The 23959-nt window shown below is 40.0% G+C and overlaps 1 protein-coding gene across 1 annotated transcript in view; it reads left to right on the plus strand.

The window, feature by feature from the left end:
* Positions 1-5979: 5979 nt before the first annotated feature.
* The window catches only part of si:dkey-34e4.1 (carboxyl-terminal PDZ ligand of neuronal nitric oxide synthase protein), an 82567-nt gene continuing 64587 nt past the window's right edge, over positions 5980-23959 (plus strand). The window contains exons 1-2 of the mRNA XM_050053398.1: positions 5980-6559; positions 8900-8971. Coding sequence (XP_049909355.1) covers positions 6455-6559; positions 8900-8971 — 177 coding nt within the window. The 5' untranslated portion in view covers positions 5980-6454. The remainder of the gene's footprint in view (positions 6560-8899; positions 8972-23959) is intronic.

A 23959-nucleotide genomic window follows, 5' to 3' on the forward strand; every position in this document is an offset into this window, starting at 1 on the left:
CACCTGAATTTCCCATCATCTCCATGCTCTGTGGCAGAATCTGAAGGAGAGCAAGTGAATGCAATATTTTTGCAAAAATAAAAGTAGATGTCATTGAACCCCTCAAATTGATGGCCCCAACCACAGGTTGGCATTTCCAAAAGCCGAGCCACAGTGGATTTATATTAATAACATTTGAGTTTTGTCTTCTGTCAGACAAGAACAGAGGACGCATAATGTCATCAAAGACAAAGCCTGTCTCTCTTGTGACCACGGTGATTCTTGAGTGTGATGTGACTCAAATAGTGGTAGGCCTATTAATGTACGCATTCAAATAAGAAATGGTAAAAGAAACAATATCTTCAAGGAAAACAGAAAGCTACTAATGCAACACATCCCCACTGACTACTGCATGGGTCTGCAACCTTTGCTATCAAAAGAAACCTTTCTATACAGACAAACAAAACAAAACAAGACAAAACAAAGGAGGAGCCACAGAACATATTTGGGTCAAATAATGAAGGTAACATAGCCTATTAAGTCTAAATTAGCCTATCAACATTGCTAATTAGACTAAGGTCTAAATGAGCCTTTTGAAGCCTGGATCGACATCAGTTTTCCTGTGCTTCATAAGACACCCTTTTACAAGTATTTGAACCTTTGAAACCTGAGCAAATCCCTTTGATTTCTTTCAAAAATGTGAACAAAAGGCAAAGAGCAAGAAACTGGTAAAAGATGATGAATCAATGACCTCGAAAATTAGTTTTTAAAACGAGAGTGGGGAAATTATTGGAAAATTATTTTAAATAATTATTTTGTTAGCACTTTTGTCAGGTCTTTTCCTTGTGTACTTGTCTTTTTTTTTTTTTTTTTTTAACTTTTCTTGTTAATTTTCAAGTAATTTTCTTGTAACTTTTAATCAAGCCAATTTTCTCGGGTTTCAGGGGATTATATGTTTAATTATTTTTTAATTATTTGGTACTCCAACTTTGCAGCTTTGGCAGTAGAAAAAAGAAATCTGTCTACGCACTAATAAATTCAGTATTTTCCTCAGAGACCGTTCCTTTTTTAGGTTTGGAATCTATTGCCTGTCTGGCAAAGAGGACTCTATACTAGCTGTCAATACAGCTATTAAGGTTTGTCAGACTCTAGAGGAGAAGGCGCCAGGCTGTAGACATATTACGCAAAGCCACAGGTTGCTATGGACTAGTTTGTAGAGTTTAGTGGCATCTAGTGGTGAGGCTTCAGATTGCAACCAACTGAAACTTACCCCATGTGCCAAGCCTGTAAGAGAACTACGGTGATAAGAAAATGCAAAAACACAATTGGCCCTATCTAGAGCCAGCGTTTGGTTTGTCAGTTCTGAGCTACTGTCAAAAAACATGGTGGACTCTGTGGAAAAGGACCACCCTGTTATGTAGCTCATTCTAGGGAAACAAAAACTTTCAATGTCACACACTGGTCCTGTAATGATCCCCTCAAGACATGTATTAATATATTTAAAAATACTCTTTGCTTTGAATAGTAATGTGTGTATGATATGGGTTATTTCCCCACAAGAAGTTTAATTACCTGTTTAAAAATGTAAATAACAAAAAAGTTAAATTAAAAAAGAAAGAAAGAATAATAATAATAGTAATATAATACCTCTTTCCCTTCACTAACATTGTAAAATTCTGAATCTATTACTGTTGCACGAACAAACCACCAACAAACCACCTGTAATTTGAGCACTAATTTGGTCCCTTTGGATATCTGTTAGTTGTCTTCTTTGTGTGTTGCTCTGAAAACTTGCATGTTAAAGTGTTGATTGTTGAATCTCTATTATAGCTTATAAATACTACTATTTGGCATTCAACCTATGTGACCCACAGTGTTTGTGATTAAGCTCCTCCAGAGGTAGTCCTTCTTAATGAGATGCTTTCAATGTTTTGTCCTTCCTCTGTACATGAAACACTGTTTGTGACATGAATGGCCCTTGAAACCAGACCTGTGATCATTGTAACTGGATTGCTATTGGAGCCAAGAGACCTTGAGGATTCAAATAAAGCCTTTCATGTATTTGTGTTTGTTTAGAGGACACATACCATTTGAATTCATCAAATCTTTTAGTATACTTTTTTGGGAGGGTACTGTGGCTTCTTTTGTCTATGAGATGACTCTGAAATCTTTCTTTTTCAGCATGTACCGGCTTCTGTGGAGCTGTGCATTTCTGAACAAAAGAAAATACTTGAAATTAAAGTGCATAGGATAGATATGAGTTATAATACCTGTGATACCTGGTGTGTGCGTACAGGTAAATATTTACTGTTGTAGATGTATTTAAAAATTGCTTATTTATTTACAGCAGATCTGTCAACCACTCATAGAAGTGACAGTATATATATTTAGTAACAGTAGATATCATTTTGGAACACACCACAAGTCAAACAGAAATGCCAAATTCTTTAAAGTAAGTGTAAAATTTCACACGTCTGAGTACCTTCACAGTCTTCTCAGAGGTTTATACCTCTGGGTGTCAAGAATTCTCTTTCATTTTTTTCTTTTATTAATGATCAAAGAACATCTGAAGGAGGATTTCAGGTCGTGAGTGCTGGAAAATTCCTCATGACGACGATGTCAGGTTCTTCACACAAATCAAGGTTACTCAAGAGTCGCCATTTTTCATATTTTTATTTATATGTTGTATTGCACCCTTTTGTTTTGTGACTGGTTGTTTAGAGTATTTAGATGTTAAAAGGGGGTTTGTTCTTTTTAACAAAAATATAAATATATTTTTCTTGATTCTTTTAGGGATAAAAAGTTAGAAATCAATCTAACTTGACTTTTTCTTTTCAACAATTTTTCCTGATGGTACAGTGTGGCATAAAAAAGAAATGCAAGTTAAGAAACAATTTCCTCCTACATGTCCTTTTCCACATGAACATGTAAATAAACCACACCTTTTGTGAGGCACTCCACTCACTTATATTCTTTCATGTGGATTGCTTTAGTTTGTTAGTTGTAATGTTACATTACACGCAAGTCAAATAGACTGCATACACCACAGTAAACACTTCTGAACCAATGTCTATCTGTGAGACCAGTCATGACATGAGGATAGGATGTCTTGAGGTTAAAGGTTATTTCAAGTGATTACATCATCAAGATAATGATCATTACCTCTCGGGATTTAATTCAAACTGCATTATGTCAGATTTATCCCTCCCTTGTGAGGCATCTTCTGTCACCCATACTATTTTTCAGTGTTAATATCTTGCCATTGAGTGCAGATTGTGGGGATTTAATTGCCTCTTTCTCATATAAACTGATCTTAATTCATTTGATTTGCAAGAATTCACCCACGTAAGTCTATTTGCTGCATCTGAACTGTAAAGTTACCCACTAAAAACAAAGACTTTTCTTTATTATGCACTATTAATCCTAAAACCTATCTGAAAACATGTAAAAAGGCATTTAGCTGATACTGTTAGTCATGGTGAGGAATCAACAGAGGGCGCCATTGCATCATTTCAGTAATGTGTCTCAGTTTTAATTAAGTATTTAACCTATAGTATTTAATTATATAATATTTTTCAACTACTGCCACTAGTCTTTTAATGTGAATTGAAACTGTGGTGCTCTACATGTGGGGTTATTATTGGCCTGCTCATGCATGGCAGTACTGTGACAACAACATGGTAAGAGGTGGAAGCTTTATGAGAATCAACACTCCATTATTTCTACTTTATGGCAAACAGCCATTTATTGTCTAAATCGAGATGTCATTTTGCGGTCACCAAAACAATTTGTCATGCAGGTAACAAAGGCTGTTTAGTGACTGAAACTCTTTTTATCTGCTAATAGGCTCATTGGGCTCCTGTGGGGGGAAACTCCAAGGACAATGAAAACAACCAAATGAGGTCTGTGCGGTGAATCTTAGCCATCTGATCAGCAGCATGCTGATTCTGTAACGCAGTTATGGAGAGCAAAATACAACTTGAAAGATGACTTTTATATTAAGAAAAATAGCCCGAGGCTCATGGCCTGCAGTAGAATCAATGCATGATGCAATAAGATAAATTTTTAGCCTAGATCTGGAAAGGAAAAATAAGTTGTTTAATATAGGGAATGCCATATGACATGACTAAATATCATATCTTTGAGATAATGGAGGAAAAAGTACTAGATCACAATAACTTACTCAGAAGCAGTAATGCTGCAGTGTATAAATATTCAACTACTAGAAAAAGTTAAAAAATAAAAATAAAAATACACATGTATTGACAACAACAGGTGCTTAAAGCATCAAATTATAATTGATGCTTTAACATGTAAGCGGTAAAGTTTGATGTTGTGTTTGGCCAACATGGAGTTCATTTAAACTGCTTTATGTACCTTGGGGTAGCTAGATCTATAACAATGCATCAGATCTTCTTAAAGTATCAAAAGTAAGTGTTTGTTATGCAGAATGGCTCCTTTCAAAGGGTTATATTATTACAAAATATTATATTATCCTTTAATGTTATAGTTTCTCAGTGTGGAGACAATTTCATGTTAGTAAGAAGTCATAAAATGTGATTTTAAAAAAGTCATACGTACAGTAGTGCACCATTCCTGTCCAGCTTCCCATATCATCTTGTTCATGATAATACTGGTGTAGTTTAATATCACATGAAACATTCATATTGTGATATTTCAGCTTGTTGACATATTGACGTCATACTGTTACCAACGGCAACAAAAAGCATGGCTGAAAGCGAAATTATTACAGACTGCATGGTGGTTCCAAGAAGAGGAGCAGCTTCAGAGGAGTGGAATAAACTGTGGCGTCCTGAATGTTTTATGAGCAGCCCCGGACTTCTCAGATTCTTTTAACGAGTTACTGTGAGTTACCGTCCCTGCAGAGGGAACTCATTCAGCGGCTCCTCTGGCAGCAGTGCAGCGTCTCTCCCTCTCCTCTCTCGCCGTGCGCACATTGGAATCAGTGTTGTCAAGTGATTTTGTCATAAACCTTTGTTAATGTAAACCTACCTGCGGCTCGACAAAAAAATACATACATGTGAATGTGCAAAAGTTATTGCAGCACAACAGCCTGTCACAGGTTACAGCATAATGATGAGAAGAGGAATGGGAGAGCATAAATGTCCAGGTGGAAAAAATAACGACTCAATTATTTAGGATTTTTACTAAAAGAGAAGGAAATCGCCTGTTGATTTATATATATAGATCCCAGGGTACACTTTTTACACTTTTTTTTGCATTTGGGAGCTGTTTAAATGTGTAATTTGTGGTAAATTTTATTTAGTTGAACTATTAATATTGTATACAGAATCTGAATCACACTCTGAGTTACTATTGTTGTTTACAAACTAAAGAAATGAGGGATCTTTTTTTTTCCATTTTTTATTTGAGGGTAAAACTATCACTTAGTTTGCAATTCTATTTTCTTACATTTATAATACTTTTTTTTTTTTTTTTTTTACTATTTGTGATATCATCAAGAATATCGTTATTGCAAAAACACCCTGAAATATGATAGTATTTAAGGGCCACATTGCCCACCCCAACTCCCTAAAATGGCACTCATTTATCAAAACTTTGAGAAGCCCTAATCTCAGATTTTTTTTTTTTTTTTTTTTCAAGATGCTCTAAATGGTTAGTTTTGCTATTAAGTTTCCAAAAAATTCTCTTGGGGGCAATTTCCACCTGAAAATGGTCCCCCTTAATTGTAAAAGGTGACTACGGCCCTGCCTACCTCTAAACTGTAGCTATATGATGAAGCCCACTTGGTCACATTCCACCACTGTGTTTGAGTAAATGTCCCACTGAAGATATTTTAAAGTATGAGACACTGAAATGTTGAAATCCTTTGAATTTTTCTGCAGAAAGTCCCCCCCCCCACTGTAAATCCACGTCAGGTTCCCAGGAATAAGTGAATCAAATGTTAATCTCCTGAGGGGAGGACTAACCAATTTGTGTGCTGCCTGTCTCTCAGCTCCGGCTTGCATCATGCCTGGGAACTTTGCTCCAATGAGGGACTCGCTTTGTGCTTTGTTGTGGAGGCAGGGAGAGAGAGACGGGTGCAGCGTTGCCACCAACAGGACGGGATTAAAAAAAACACACACAGCGAGCAACATCACCTGCGGAGAGAAAACACCGCTTGTTACACTGGATTTCCCCCGTGGCTTTGGAAACAGACACCCTCCACGTTGCTGTGCTTTGGTTATTTAGGAGAAGCGTTGGATATATGGGAGGAAATCCTTAAGTGTGTCTCGGTGTATTGTCACAGGGAAAGGGGCGCCCAAATCTGTCCCTCTTGAGGACGGGACCTTTTTGGAGCTCAAAGCAACAACAATGGACTGCCTCTCCACTGGGAACTCTCTCCTGGCGCCGAGCTGTACACACACATGGGACTGTAGCGTGTCAAACAAAGGAGACATCTGTCTGTTTAGTTGTTAAACAGTGTTTAGTGTGTCGGCGGTCGGAGCCCGTGATGCCTGCGAGGAACAGGTACAACCTGGTGGACGATGTGGCGGACTCGAGGGTGCCGCTGCACAATGAGGAGGCGTACCAGCATGGGATTTCTTTCCAAGCCAAGGTGAAATGGTCATAGTTAATTTGACACCGTTTAACCACACAGTCAGGTCACAGTTACTGTGTTGGAGCGGAGTGGCAGGTGCACTGGACCCTTTCAGTGAGGGTCCACCATGAAGTTTGAACGCATGGCAGTGCACTCTGCACACACATGTGGTTCAATGCTGCAGGTCTGATGGGAAACAGTAGCATGTGTGTAATCCTTAAACACTGAGGTAGATGTTCTTATTTTTGGTGCTCGGAAGTGATTTGAACTGAGTGTATTTTCAGGTTTTCCCAAGTCATTAAATTATTAACCTCTTAGGGATGCAGCTTGACAGTTTTTAGTGGTCTCACACACATAGACACACACCAACCCCTAACTTTATTTTTGGCTGTCTGAGCTGATCTGCAGGGCAGGAAACAGAACGCAGTGAAAGAAAGGGTTAAAACATGGATGTGTTGCTGGTCCAAAGTTCAATCACATAGCTGTTTTTTATCTTTTGTAATATTAAGACTGCTTAGGGACTGTTCTTTACTTATCAGAGGAGGGAAGTGGCTGGGATGTGACCTTGGTTTTTTGTTTGTTTTTTACATTTTGACCTTCCCCGGAGCTACAGATATTAGGAAAATGCATGACTCTCCCTTCACCATAAATAAGTTATTAGATCTTTTTAACAAATTAGGCTTTGATGTTTGAAAGTTAAAAGTTGAAGATGAAATCCTGGAAGTGAAAAAAGCCTTGTTTTCCACTCTTGCGGTGCATGCTGGTTCGTTTGTGCAAACGGTTTATTTTTGGCCAAAACTTAAATGAGATTTAGACTCAAGTGATTTTGATGAAATACCATAATTTTAAACTAAGATCTGGATATGATTTTTGTCTGATGGAAACGTTCTTCACACATAATGTGTCCAAGGAAGGACCGTCAGAAATTTGAAAATCCAACGACAATTTCTGTTTTTATCATTTCGGGCTATGCTAAATAGTGTACTTTTTGAGATTCTTTAAGAAAACATACCTTTGGAAGACATGTTGTCTTTAAAAATGGCAGTAAAATGAATACAAAATACAGCCATTTAAAGTTGTATGCCCCCACCCTTAGCCAAAATAAAAGATATAAATCCCTCCCAAGTGCTTGAAAAATATTTGACATGCCTCCCTCTTTTTGCACCACCCCCTGCCCTCTCATAAATAACGACCAGTCCCTTTTCAAGCAGCATTCTTCGCTCAGTTAGTCTGTCTTTCTTTCTTAATATTTCTTTACCTCACTGAGTGTTTCAAAACAGTCACGTAATGCATCCATGACAGTTGCGGGGGGCACATATGAAATGTAGATTTAGGGGTCCCTTGCCAGAAAATTTCAGCATCAAACACTTACTTTCCTGCATTCTGGTGATTTTATGCACCAGTCTGCGTTTCCTGCATCAAGGTAGGCATCAAAAACAAAAACACAATGCTAAGAAGGAGGGCTGGGCGATATGAAGAAAATCAAATATCATGATGTTTTGGACCAAATACCTCAGTATCGATATTGCAACAATATTGTAGGATTGACTATTGGTGTCCTCACGAAATATTTACACAGTGAGATTCTTGAAAGATAATCATTAGTAATGTGGAAACAGTGACTGAGTGTGTAAAGGCAAATAACAGAAAAGCTAGAAGAGTCTGGTAAGTTCATTAAATTACATCAATTTACTGTGAAATCTGGAAAAGACAACATGTAGAATATTACAGCACATTATTATGATATCCAAAATCTAAGATGATATCTAGTGTCATATAACAGTATCAATATAATATCAATATATTGCCCAACCCTATTAGGGAGCTTTAAATCTGATGGCAAATGGCATCAAGAACACACACTAAACACATCCATCTTCTGAATGAATACATGTAAATAACAATAGTTAAATAGAAAATACAGATGAATAAAAATCCTTCTCCTTTACGAAGTTAACAGTGGATTGATGTTCACATTACTCACTCATTTTACGCCTTCCAACTATTTACAATAGTCAGAATAATACTAACAACAAAAACAACACAGTCCCCAGAGCAGCTTGATTAATTAGACAGCCACAAATTTGAATATAGGAAAGACACAAAGAGCTTGTTAAGAAGGCAGAGACAGTCCTTTGTACGGCACATTAAACACATTTTGTCTTAAACAGAGAAGCACTAGTTGCTACGTTGTAGACTGTGTGTAGGCAGTTTTTGCCTTTAACAAACTAAAAAAAATAATCTTATAAATGATAACTAATTTTGCTGCTCTGGATTCCACTTTGGGAGCTGTTGGAGTTAACCGTGCAGCTGTAGTATGTGAGATAACATCATTGACTTTCATGCTCTTCTCTACAGTATGTGGGGAGTCTGGACGTGCCCAGGCCTAACAGTCGGATGGAGATCGTGGCAGCCATGAGGAGAATCAGGGTAAGATGAAAACATCATGTCATGTGTCTTTAAGAGCAGAAGCACACACACACACACACACACACACACACACACACACACACACACACACACACACGTCCTGTAGTGATTGCTCCATAATGGAGGACAGAAACTATCTTTACAATAACACAGTAACACACTCAGTATAAAGAGTGTGCATCTGTCAGATGAGATTTGTACTGAGAGTGTAGTGACGCACGCACTGGCCGGACGACAGATCACGACTCCTGAAAGCAATGCGGGGATGAACTCTGCAGACAGGAAAAGCAATAAGAGAGAGCTGGAATGACTTCTTGTGCTGAATAGTGCGTTGCCCTTTCTAGATACGTTTGTGAAAGTTCAAGGACACAGTGTGTGTGGCATGTTATCACTGCCTTTGCTTTAAGTCAGACTGTGGCTTGATATCATTGCATTATGTTGAGCTTCACATTTTTTTGCACTTACAAGGTTATTTTTTCTCTCTGTCACCTCTTTCATTCACACTATCATATCATATAGAGGCTTTTTTTTTCTACAAAGCTATCAGTGGTGTCACTGTGGGGATCTTGTAGTCATTTTTTCCCTCTCATTGTCCCAGTGGGCCGGCATTTTTCTCCAAGCCGTTAGCACAGAGCTCTATCAGAGAGCAGGGGTGGTTCTGTAATTTAAGTCTGACTCACTGTACTCACTTGGTTCAGACATGACAAGGCTCTTAGCTGTAGCTGAGTGAATATGCAGGAAGTAAAGGCGTGATTTCTTTTTTTTTTTTTTTTTTTGAGCTACCAAAAAGCCCTAATGTGCATTTATCCTCTGAAAAATGCATGAGTTTTTAGGCATAACATTTAAACTTATTTTGGAGGAATCCTCCCATGTTCTTTTCCAATACTTTGCTTTGGCCCCTCTAGCAGAAAAGATTGGGTTTGTAGGTGGCTGCTGTGCTGCTTCAAGTGTGAAACTGTGTGTGTGTGTGTGTGTGTGTGTGTGTGTGTGTGTGTGTGTGTGTGTGTGATCAGAGGAAGCCCGCTGTTAAAAAGAGATATTTTAGGCAAACTAAACCCATCTACAAAAGTAGGTCTATGGAACAGAGACAGAGCCAGACTGTTTATGAGTCTGTGTGTCTGTGTGAATGGGCTGAGTCTGCAGATAGTGCCTGTTACTTCCTGCGATTCCCAAACTGACAAATCAATAAGGTTGTAAAGTAAACATGATCATCTGGGTGATACACCGCAGGCTGAGGCAGAACATAACACAGCAGCCGTGCAGGTACAGGCAGGCGGGGAAGATGCTTTTGATTGCTACAAGAAAAAGATGTTCTCTCTGAAAAGAAATACATAACCTAGTTTTTGTGTCAAATGCAGAACTCTTTAAGCATATACTTCTGTGATGTTACTATTTAAAGACACGCGCACACACACACAGTGCATCATTAGTGCTTATTTATGTCCGAGTGTGTGGATGCATACATGTTGGGTTTGTGTATATTACGTTCCCTTGTGGTCCATAGAAAGCCTTGAATCAATAATGAATGAGTTAGTGTATTTAGGTCGTAACTCTCAGCCTTTTGTATAGAATATCTTTGTTTCTGAATGACTAATGAATGAAGCTACTGTGTGACTAATGAAAACTGCAGAGTCTACCTGATGGGAAAGACCGGTCAATAAAGAAACAAGCTCTCATTTATTAATGTGTCATGTGTGTTTAATGTGATCGCTGCTGACAGTGACTACAGAGATGTAACTATTTATAGACTTGTATTAGTACACTGACCACTGGATGACTTCAGCTTAGATTTTACTCATGTCATGACATCTCTGTAGTTGAAGCTTAAAAGCAAGACTATATGACTTTCACTGAACAGTGGCCACTGTGGCCACAAGTGGTCATTGCAAGATAATGGGAAAATAAAATCCCCTTAATTTTGCAAGATTTCTTTTGAGTCAGTTGCTCTAATTAACATCAATATGGTGTTCTGGTGGCCTGAGGGTTAAAAGGGATGTACTTTGTTCAAAGGGATAGTTTATCGTTTTAGGAAATATGCCTATTTGTGTTCTTGCTGAGAATTAGATGAGTAGATTGATACCTCTCTGTAAATGTTAGAAACAATGCTTCATCTGCAAAATGAAGGGAACTTTTCTTGCATTCCTCCATTCTGAACGAAGAATCCAAAAAAGGCAAACTTTCTTCATGAACTGAAGTCGTGGGGGTCAGCGTTTAACAACAGCTAAACTACATCAAAATAACCATTTACAAACTCTCACACAGTTCGTGCCAAGTGTTATTTATCCAATCAAACGCTCAGTTCTACACATGCATTTTAGCTTCAATGATACAATGTATGCCTGAGCATGCGTGTGTGTATGAGCTGCGCTGAGGTGTGCCCAAGCATGCTCCTCGGCCGTTCATGAGACTTTTGTACTGACAGGTTTTAAATCATAAGCCCAGTTCAGACCAAAGATTCGCAACGAGACGAGTTGAAACAGACAACTGCTCGCAATGCGCCGTTCTGCGATGTTCTAAAAACCCAATACACCAATGCAACTAGATGAGATGGTGTATCATCTCTGTGCCTCCGTTCTGATTTCCAGCTTTTCAGCCTTATTTTGTGGCTGAATGTAATTTGTAGCATCTTAAAATATGAATGAGGAATAGTGATAGTGAGATACTGGCTATGGCAAAAAACATAAAATAAGCATCAGATGGACTGTATTCCTAATAGATACACCACAATAATATAACGCCAACTTATCAGTGAATGAGAATGCGTGTGGAGGGCAATAAACACTTACAGCGAGCAGCAGTGACCCACCCCCACACCCCCAGTCTGACACTGACACACCATGAGGACAGAAACAGAGCACCTGCTGCAGCAAGCAAACACGCCATCGGCGGTCGTTTATACTTGACCAGCAGACTTCACTACAAGCGGACTGGCTGTAGAAACAAGTGATGTTCTTTACATACTAAAACCTTCCCCCCGGCCATTTGACCCACTGAGTTGCTGGTGACACGATCAGCCGGCTTGAGTCGAGCTCAGACCAACCAGTTCACACCGCTGCATCTTCATCTCGTCGTTAATCATTGGTCTAAAACTGGGTTTAAAATTCATTAAGAATGTTTCCATTTTTTGGATTTTCCGTTCATCATTGAGGCATGTGAGAAGAACAGTTATCCTTATGAATTCAAGGTAACATGTGGTGGATAAAGTACAAATAGTCATTTTGCAGGTGAAGCATTCCTTTAATATGAAGCTACAGCCAGGAGATGGTTAGCTTAGCTTAGCATAAAGACTGAAAAAAAACAGATGTGGAAAAATCTACATTTTTGACTCATCTCTACAGGTTGCCTGGCAACCTAACTGTGATGACAATACTCCAGTAAGTGGACTGCACTCGGCCAAAAAAGTCCAACACATGACATTATGGTAAAAAAAACCCCCATTAAAATCTTCATCTCAGCAAACTGTCTCAGTAATGCTAGCTACACAGCAACAAAATATATCTAAAGTTTTCTAACTGAAGCTAGCTAACAAAGGCATCATAGGCTACTGGTCACACCAGACAGAGTGAGGCTGTAGCAGTAAAACCTCTGTGCATTGAAACTTAGTGAGCCGAGCATGTGTTTTACTGCTAATGATTTCAAGTTTTTATTTATAAGGGGGAGCTTGAGTTTTTTCTTCTTTCATTAGTTAAATAGTCTCCTTTAAAAAACAGTCAATGTCCTATGGAATTGCCAGTGCACATTGTGTGTGTGTGTGTGTGTGTGTGTGTGTGTGTGTGGTCCCTGGTTTCAAACACATGGGGAAGTAAAGATTGTATTTTCCTGCCAACTGCTTCTTTTTTCGTTGAACCCTCTCACACTGTGCCTACACTGACTGAATGCAAACACATGAGCGTTTCAGGGGGGCGTGCGTGCGCGTTTAGGGTCGGTTGCCAAGTCAAATGTAATTAGCTTTGTGTAACTGAATATTGACTGGCCTTCCTGACTTTCTCCTCATCTCTTTTCACAAAAGCAAAGGACTTGTCTTTAATTTAAAAGCGCAACCCTTTAGCTGAGGGACTGTGCAGAGGAGTAGAGTGTGATTAAAGAGAGTGAGGAATGAACTGATGGCAGTGAGGAGAAAGACTCGAGAGGAAGTCCCGGAACTGAGAGGGCTTGCGTGGTGGCTGGCAGAGCCGTAGTCGTTTCATCTCCCTCGGCTAATCTCTTTCGTCTCAGTCGATGTGAGAAAACAGGAGCAAACATGAGAGGAGAGAGAGCGAGGGGGAGAGCAGACAACACAGCCTGATCGTCTCTGAGCAAACAGAGAATCTGGGTTTGACAGAGCAGAGGAGCTGTGCTAGTTGAGTCAAGTCCTCATACACACCTGCCATTCCCACAGCGAGGAAGTGAAAAGACACAATTTTGCATCCTGTGGATCTTTTCAGAGTTGTGTTTTGTTAAACCTTCTCCCATTATGGCTGACTGGTCCCACTGTGTCGGTTTATAAGAATTTGTTTCATTCAGTTTGACCAGTGGCACAGAAACCATCCCGCCCCAGAGCAGTGTGCAAGTGCGTTCACACACGCGTTTGTATGTATGAATGTGTGAGTGTGTGTGTGTGTGTGTGTGTGTGTGTGAGAGAGAGAGCTCCAGTGCTCCATAATAGCGAGACCCCTTGCATTCTAACAGCCTCCGCAATTGATTAACGAGGCTGAATGACAATGGCTGCCGTTGCTGCAGCCCACATGGAGAGGTTTGGTGTAGTCGTCCACAGCTCACTGCCTCAGAAAAGGACGTGTGTATATACTGGAACTTCCTTGGGAAACAAGCATGCACTATTTACAGGAGGCCGCTGTCTCTTCACAAAGGAAACAAGTTTAAGGCTATTCTCTCCTCCTCACCCCTGTCTTATGTTTCTGTCATTCCCCTCTCTCTTACTCACCCCCCACCCCTACCCTACCCTCCATCCACTGCTGTTTTCTTTCCATCCCCTCACTCTCCTCCTACCAAAATAGACTGTCTCAATTTAGCCCATCTCTGCTATCTACTCAGTGCTGACAGGAATAGATTTTAGGCTGAGGGCAGGCTATGCATGCTTCCCTTTGAATTTTGATCGGCTCTAATGGGATTTTAAGCCTCCCTCGCGTGTCCGTCAGGATGCAGCCGCCTTCCTCAGACTGCCGAGAGTCTCGCTAGAAAATGACATGGCTCCCTTTCTTTCTGCATTTGTCCCTGTGTCTGTCTGGAACATCTCATGAGAGGGTCTCTGTCTGCCGTGCGAGACAGAAGCAAACCTAATGTGTTTTTTTGGTTCCTCCATTTCAGTATGGGTCCATTGAGCCTGTGTGTGTGAGCACGGTGAACTGTCATGACTCAGTCAGGAGCAGATGTTTGGTTGTCAAAAAGGATGTAGTGGGGAAACACGCACTACGGACCTGTCAGAGTGCAACAGAAAATCTCACACTGCCTTTGTTTTACTTTGTGTCTCTATGCTTCAGATTTAGACTTTTTAGATTTTGACTTTTAGATTTTGGGAAGCAGTGACAGTTACATTGTGTTGAATAAGTATTGGCATTTCATCTTTCAATTGCGGTTTTTTACTGCCAAATTATCAAGCAAGACTCAGGCATGTTTGCTATTAACCACTTTGTTTCTCTTCTCTGTGCTCATGTGACCACCTGTCACTCACTCAATACGACACTGTGGCAGCAGTTAACTCATTTGCCATCAGCCATCAAATAAATAACTTCCACCAGAGAAATATCCAAATTTCTCTTCCTCCATCTATCCTTCCTCTGTTTCTTTCCCTTCATTCTTTATGGTCAGATGTTGGCAACGAGCCATAGCAAATGCTTCCCCATGCCTGAAGGCTGCAGTGCACACATAACACGCACAGATTAGTGATAACATGATATGACTATGCATGAATGTGAAATGAGGCATTTCACTGCAAAACTATGGTGGAACCAACGTTAGACACAGATCAGATGACACAACCATTTAGAAGATTGAACCAGAGTCAGGACCCAACATAAACAATTGCAAAATATCAGTGAATCACATTTTTGCATAACAATAAGACACCCTGCATGTCCCAGAAAGCCAGGGGAGAAATGAGAGCACAGCTTAACTCTGGGGAGGGGGGTTTACAGATCTATAGCAAAGTGGGGGCGGTTGGACGGGTGTTGTTCTGTGTGCACTCACATGTGTGAATGTGGGATGTGCAGTATTTAGGGAGGCATGACACATATCGGGGGGCATTGTTTTCATTTTTTATTCACGCTAGCTTAATGGCAGATGTACAAGAGCATAGTGGGTGACCTATATGTGTACTGGATTAGACGTGATTTCAGCTTTGAAAGGGTGCCGTTACCCTTTGTTTATCCAAACCCCCACAAAACGGGGGTCCCATTCTTCTTGATTAACAGTTACTTGAAAAGTAAGTCACAACCCTGGATCAGTGTTTAAAGCACTGCTGCATGATCTGCTCTGTTAAGACCCTCTTACACCAGAAAGTGGCACAGAGATATTCGTCCAGGCGTGATTCTAGGAGCTTGGTGACATAGTGACTGCTCACAGGGCTAATTGCTAGGCATTTCACGATACCAGAAATGAAGCAGTCGACAGCAGTACCAGTTAAATTCCATTATTTTCGAAACCCAATTCGATGCCACAGTAGAAAATGACAACAAAACAATGAATCCCATGTACTTAGACGTACAGTCCTTGATTAAAAACATTTAGGGCTGACCCGAATGCTTCCAAGCTTCGATCATTGCCACGGTAGTTTTGTCCAAACCAATGTTTAATTGCTCCATTTCTCTATACCATTACCCCAAAAATCCCAAATAGCCCGTCGATTAAGAAATATCAATCCACCATTATTCATTATGCATCAACATTAATTATTAGTTGTTCTCATATAAGGACATTTAAACTTAGTTATAGGCTCAGTTCTGTGACTCCCACAGTTTGACCATCAGTGACAGGCTTACAAATACGCTAGCAAGATGTCAAAAAAAGTCAAGGGACTGGAATAGTTTAAAATTTACGAAGATGACCCCCAGAGAGTTGAGTACCAGATATGCCAAAGGAAACTAGCATATCACAAATCTACAGCAAGCTTTGCAAATTACCTGAAAACTTTCAGTAAAAGCTATACCATCTTGCAAAGTATTCTGGTTTTCTAGCTATTATGTCACCTGAAGCTTCGATTAATTACAAATATCTCTCACTAAAGCCTCAATGCCCCAAAACTGGTATTCGGGACAGTCCTAAAAACATTTAAATTTCATTAAATTTGCAGTTTATTATGATGATCTGCCTCAAACGCAAAGACTAGCCTGTGTGGGTGTATGAGATTTTGTGGGCGAGGAAACATATTTTAATTATATAGCTCACAGCTGTGGTTCCCAACTGGTCCTACGGGGTCCAGATTTCTTCTTGGTCATTAGTTCAAGGTCCACACAGTTTAATACATTCAGCATTATACTTGTGTTTGGCCATGTCGTTGAGCTAGTTTTCTGTCTCTGTCACATAGCTGTCAGTTATTCACTCACTCTACAGCAGGACATGGAACTTCAGAATAAAAACTCTGTTCATTAATTCACTGTACTTTAAAATAAAGTGTGTTTTTTACATGTTTGTGAGTCACTTGCAGTCCATTCAGAATGGACTTGCGACCCACTTTTGGACCGCGACCCACCAGTTGGGAACCACTAGCCTATATTTAAGTTAATATACTGTAGGCTGTCATTAAATTTCTCGTGGATGTGTGATTGTTGGTCTTTTTGGAAAGCTGTTTGCCCCGTCCCTGCTCCACCATGATTGGACAGCTGGGTAAAAATGACAGTGACAAGTGCAGCGTTTTACCCAAAGTTGAACATTTTTTGACTTTTGACAACCAGGAAAAAAAAACGCAGACCTTCAGTGCTTAGCGCAGAATGGACACTCAGCGCCTCATCATGTTTTTGACGTTCGCAGCATGACGTCTGCAGCATAGTGTTAATACACAGCGCTCCCATTGTAAACTTTGAAAAATACACTGGCCTCAGGAAAAAAGTGTTTTTTCCTACAAGTTGAGGCGGAGCTGTTACTGCGAATGCACTTGTCACCAACTTCCATGTGTTGTTGTTCTTCCATGCTAGAAGGCATTCTTCTTCTTCCTTTGGCAATTAACCGCGGGCTAGAACACTTCCGGTGTATATGCTGCCCCGTCAGGTCTGGAAGAATTGTGTCCTCATGACCTACGGTACTGGAGAAAAAGGAGTATTGACATAGAAAAGTTTCTTTAAGGCCACGGAGATGAACTTTTTCTCTGTGAGCAAATGTACTACTTACAGTGATTACACTGAAGTAAACAAATTTCTCCTTAAAATTTCACCATTTTAGACACTGGTGTGACAGAGCTGGTTTGATTTTTTTTTTGTAAAACCTGGTGCTACACACTGTAAGTGAGTGGACACTCAGATTCTCTCAGAACCACTTAGATGAGATTTTACCAGACCACATGGAAATTATTTTCTCTTTATGCTGAGGTGCCTTAAAAAGTGCGTGGTCACGTTCAGGCACTTAACTTAATGGTTGATCATGTAACAGTATTTCTTTTTTTTCTTTAGCTATATTTTATGCTGTGCTCCTGCTTGTTTCAAATCTGTTGTGTGTGTGTGTGATGGAAAAATATACTGCAGGGACAGCAGGTCTTTGCTCACATGGATGGACAGACAGGTGGTGAGTGGTCCCTGCCTCCACAACCAGCATCATGTCGCACGCATTCACAAACACACAGGCCTCTGCTTTCATCATCGGCCCTGAGGGGATGCCGTGTCTTTCAGGGCCACAATTAGTCAAGTCTCATATACTCTGGTCTCCTCACACTCGCCCAAAACAAGCCCCGTGCTCAAGAAAAAAACATTTCTAAAGCCATGAACTCAATCCGGCTGCAGAGCCTAAGGGAACATTTTCTTCAGAGACGTTCCCTGACCATTGCTCTCTGCAGCATCAGCACGCAAAGTTAGGGCAGTTATGGGTTTCAGTTTCCTCTCTGTATTGGATACATGAATACAGAGTGTGTTGTTTGTAGTATTTCCTGATTTGAAAATCATATTGTCTAAAACTAACACTACACAGGTGATAGTTGTCAGAATGACTTAGTCATTCTGACGAAAAAAGGTCAAAAAGAAACGTAAAATTCAAATGTCACACAAACTGATTAGGTTTGGCATTTCCAACCAGGCCAGCTGTATAAAGGCAGTGTTATTTTTACTCTATTTGAGTGTATTGCAATATGTCAGCAAGTTCAAGCTTATAGTTACATTACAGTGTGAAGATCCCAGAGGAGCTCATAGCCGAAACTCATAAACCGTCATTTGTTACTGCCTGCTGCAAAGCCTTCAGTAGCTAATCTCAAGTACAAACACAACCTAAGTCAACAGACCTGGACACGTGTGTGGATGTCCTGCGGGGGTATTGTTTGTGTGTGTGTGTGTGTGTGTGTGGGTGTGTGTGTGTGTGTGTGTGGGTGTGTGCAAATGTACAGGTGCACACACAGACCAACAGTCATGCTCATATCTTCTTGGGTTTGCACAGAATATTTTATGAGAGTTGTGTGGGCCTGCAAAGAGTCCTGTATATGTACAAAGGGTGGACATAATAAAAAGAACAGTTACAATTTGATGCAATCCAATAGAAGAGCAACATAATCAAGGATAGGGCAGATAGTCACAACATCTGGCCAGCTCACTCAATGTAAAGGTCCATGGTACAAGCAGGCAGTCCAAAAAAGCATCGGAGGCACTCTGACTGTAGTTAAAAACCTTTATTTATTCACGGATAAACCAACACGTTTGGGCTAGAGAGTCATCATCAGGGTATAAAATGCATTGGAAACAGGTGTGAATGTACAAACACATGTAGAGGTAACAGGTCACATGATATGTTGGTGTAACACACTAGATAAAAACATTGAAAGAAATTGCAAATGAAAATGAGGTAAATATATGTACAAATATTGTGGACAGACAACAAACTCATGCGCGTACAAGGTTGAAATATTCATGAAGAGTTTAACTCATGATAACTAACATAAGGACAGGGATAAAATGAAGCCCAAATATTCAAAGGCAGGGAAACCTCATAGGGCTCACAAAGGATCGCCCTCAGTAATATTCGTACAAAGGCATGTCACCCTCAGTGACACGTGTCCTGAAAACATGACAGAAAGGCAATAATCTAAAATAAAAAGCCAGAAGGAAATAATAATGATGGTACACCAGAGACAGAAAAGAACTGCATAGGAAGAAATCCAGCAGTTTGATGCTCGGGTGACATCACTACATATAATGGCAGCAGTTTTCCTCCTGCAATTCATTGCTAAGGACATCACAATTACATTTCTTTCATCATTCCTTCCTCTCAGTATCTGATTATTATTGTTATGCTTTTGAACAAGTATTAGTGAGGATGAACCCGTATGAGGTGTTTTTATGCACTCTCTTTTAAGTGTGCAATATCATTTTTGACATGCCTTTGTACGTATATTACCGAGGGCAATTCCTTTGTGAGCCCCATGAATTTTTTCCTGCCTTTGAATATTCAGGCTTCATTTTATCCCTACTGTCATGTCCTTTTGTTGGTTCTCATGAGTTAAACTCTTTATGAATATTTCAACCTTATACACGCTATGAGTCTGTTGTCTGTCCACATTATTGTACATATTGTTTCTTGTCTTTGTCATATATGTCTTAAATTTTATTGCATATTTTTCATTTTCGCTCACATAATGTGCAGGTTTTTCACAGTATATGATAATTCTTATTTTATTTCACTGTTGTTTTCTTTCCTTTTATTTGGCTTTGAACCTCTTTTTTCTTGTTACTAGATGTGTGAATCACTCCTAGTATGTATTTACCTCATTTTCATTTGCAGTTTCAATGTGGTTTTTTTCTAGTGGGTTTAACCAATATATCATGTAACCTGTGTCTCAAGACCTCTACACGAGTTTTTCTAACGCATTTTATACCCTGATGAAGACTCTCTAGTCGAAACACGTTGGTTTATCCGTGAATAAATAAAGGTTTTTAACTACAGTCCCTCGGATGCTTTTTTGGACTGCCTGCCTGTACCATGGACTTTTACACTGAGTGAGCTGGCCAGTCGTTTTTTATCTTTATTTAAAATTACAACAAAGTTTGTCAAAAGCAATCATGTTCCCAGTGGGATGAATTGCACTAACTTTGGTGATCCCCTTACTTTTCAGCTAACACTGTTACCAGGGCAAAATTGCCTGGTTTGCCCGATACTTTATGACCAAACATACCCTCAGCTGTACTTTGTGTTAGTGCAGATTAGCAAATGTTAGCATACTTAAATTAGACAGTAAACATGCTAAACGCTACCTGCTAAACATCAGCATGTGTGTATTGTTATTTTGAGCATGTTAGCATACTGACGTTAGCCTGTACCTCAAAGCACCACTGTTTCGTAGTGAAATTGGAATTGAAACTCATCAGCATCTGTTCCTCAGTGCAAGAGGTCAGTGCTGTTGGGGGTTTCAGTTTTCTAGTTGAAATTTCCAACTTCCAACCTCCAAGCTTTCCAGGTGCAGGATGGCTAACATAAGCAGAAAAAACGTGGCTGACAGTGACAAACTGATGTTTCTTTGGCAACTCTCTCTAGACTTTTTTTGATGACCAATATGGCCGTTAATAGATGAATAACTACTGGAAAAACCCATATAATGGCCATCATCTATCAAACACTTCAAATTAAATATCTTTAAAATAAGCTTAATGAAGAAGCAGTCTGTCAAACAGAGTAATAATCAGGGGTTCGGTGGCAGGGGTGGAGGAGTAACAGGACTTGATCCACTGAGCCTCCTCAGTGATCACATCCAGGAAGTCACCAAGCCTGCTGTCTGCCATCTGGGTTGCTATGTTGGAGTGAAGCTAATCTCTGGTCTGATCTAAAAGGAGACCTGTGGGGTGTTGAAGTTCCTCCTGGAGAATGTGATCTTTCATGCTGTTACCCAACTACACCGAGCATGCAGAGACAAAGAGGGTGATTGCCATGGATGTGGTGAATGATCGGAAGTGGCAGGGACGTATTCTGTACGGCTTTGGTGAATAGATAGATCCATCCATAACAAAATCCTAAAATTTGGTCAGCATAATTTAAGTTTATGTTTAAGTTGTCTTAGCAACATTTTCTATAGGTCACAGTTCACTTCAGTTTAGGACTAGATGTTACAATCCCTTGATGCACATACTTAATGCGAGTAATAGTGCCATCTTGGGGTTTCCTATTGGGAGCCAAAGAATTAAGGTTAGTTGGATAGAAAAGTAGGAAGGAGCATACGTAGATAGAAAAGTAAGAAGGGGCATAGGAAAGTCAGAGCAAAGGAGAGACGTCTGTAGTGAACTCTCCCCTGCCAGACCGGGCTGTACACTCCCCCCTACTCCCTCATTTTGATGAGTGAAGAGAGAAAAAACTAACAGGAAGAAAACTTACCAAACTTTAACTGAGGTGGAGTTCAACAGGTCAGTTGTTGTTGCACATATTTGAGATTGTGAGTGAAAGTTGGAGCCATGCTTGGGAAGGGGGTGGGGGTTTAGGGATGGTAAAAGCTTCATTCTGGTCATCAGGTGAGTACCCTCCTTCACTGTTCTTTCGACGATAGGCCCACAACACCTCCAGAGGGCTCAGCAGCAACACCCTGCATCCCTGGTGCGCCCCCCTCTTCTTTAGTCCCTTGAACCCTGCTGTTGTTTGTGGCATTTTGGGGCCTAAATGGTAATGGTAATGGTTTCTTCCCTTGATCCCTAGCCATCGGCTTGCCTGTTCAGCTGCACTAGAGAGAGCTTTGACACTGGGCTTGGCCTTGAATTCCCATTTTACAGTACACAGTATTAGGCTACCTGATATGCTATTAATGAATTTATTTATTTATCGGGCATATTTCCCACCTGACATTTTGGCTGTTGATATATTCATCTGCCAGCATACACCAGCATGATGTGATAATGGCAAAAAGCTTGCATATGCAGGCTAATGTAAACCCTGTCGTAACAAGCTACCTAATAACATAGTCGATATATCTTTACATCATGCAGAACAGGGTTTTACTACATGATAAATACAGGCAAATATACTTTACCTTGCCATTTATTAGATGGTTTACCATTTAAAATGTGCGCTTTCAACTGCTTCTTCATGAAGCCAGGGTAGAGGCATTTGTCCCGAGTTTACAAGTAGAAATTCCGACTTTGATTGGCGTTCGATTGTACTTTTTCTAGTACGAGGTCGGACATTTTGAGTTCTGAAGAACCATGACTGTTGGTATTGCTCCCTTTTCTTTTTGCTGGTCACTGTGTCTATATTCGGTGAAAGTAATTCTCTGCTCTGTAAATGTGCAAATTCGGTTTGGCCATCCTGATTGTCCCAACAGAATGATTAGATTTGAATTAGATGAGATTTTCAATTGCACGGTTTGCCTCTGTACATCTTTTGATGAATGGCACTGTGAAGCTCTTACTCCCTCTTGCTATTATTCTGCAGATCTGAATTAACCACAAATGTCAGGCTGCTCCTCAGGTCTCCCCTGGCAACCAGCTCTGCCGCCAAAACATGTCTTTCTCAACTTCTCCTCAGGTTTGGGATGGGCTCGAAGTTCGGAGGGGATGGAGAAACTAACCCTGTTTGATTTGTCTAGAATGTATTTGAAAATAGTTGCACAGGAAAAGCGTATCGAAACACACATACAAGGTTAAAGTAATTATGCACATATTGACACAAATGAAAACTGTTTTACCATAAACTCATATTACTTTTAATAAACATGTGTTAGGTTTGCAAGCTTCCCTGCCTGGAAGCATTGTTCCTCAGCATGAGTAGGCAGATAAACTAGGCCTATTGTATTATAGTTATCGTTTGTTGGATAATGATTGAGAAAAGTGCTGCAGGCTTTTGAGTTGGCAGATAGGCTGCCCTACTTCTAAATGTTATTTGGAGTCGTGTGTGTCCGTGTGTGTGTGTATATATGTGTGTGTGTGCGCATTCATCTCACTTCTCTCATCTTGTTCCAGCGTGCTACATAGAAAGCCTCAAGGTCTCATTCTCCTGCTCCTGTATCGTTCAACCTCCTCCCTATCCTCCCTCACGATTTTCTTTTTGTTTCACTACCTTCAGCTCCCTTTCACTACAGCTGCATTTAGTTCCCCTTCTCTTGTCTCAAGTCTGTGTTGGTTTAAACTAGCAGGAAGCAGTCGGGGTGGAAAAGCTCAGAGCTCAAGTTAACGCTAATTTGTTACTGACTTCTAGTGTTAACACATCCATTAAACAGTTACCTGCACCATACTTTTTATAGCTGTAACTTCTTTCTGCTGTCTATTTGGAATGACATAATAATCTTAATAAAGCAATATTATGTTTTCCATATAGAGACACAGCAAAACCATGGCATCCGGGTTAACTGACAGGGTCAGCTCACATCAGCACACCGTTCACCTGACCTGGACTAGACATAGGACTGGGCAATAAAATGGTAACAATAGTTATCTCAATGTAATTTTCCTTTATGAAAATATAACAAATGTTTGATAAATGTTTGCTATAATTAAACCGTCCATTCGCCAATAAACACAGTGCCTAATGTCCCTTACATGCTGGTTGCCACCCACCATTAAACAAAAGAAAGTTTAGTAGTAGTAGAAGAAGATAAGAGCAGCAGCTCAGCTCATGTGTACTGTAACATTATAACTTTAAAACAACAGTACACATCCTTATAAATTTAAGATCAGTGTGTTTGTTTTGACTACAGATTACAGCGCGGGGCTACTCCATGATTGAATGTGCCACATAATGTTAGCTACAGTAGCTGCATGGGTTGTCAACCCATCTAATGCTAATGGTCAGTCAGCAGGTTAGCATTACATTAGCTCAAGTGAATTGTGGCTATTTAATTAGAATGAAACGACATAACATGTATAAATGTGACTTAACATGAATAAAACT

Source organism: Epinephelus moara, chromosome 9 (assembly GCF_006386435.1).
Source record: "Epinephelus moara isolate mb chromosome 9, YSFRI_EMoa_1.0, whole genome shotgun sequence".
NCBI lineage: Eukaryota > Metazoa > Chordata > Actinopteri > Perciformes > Serranidae > Epinephelus > Epinephelus moara.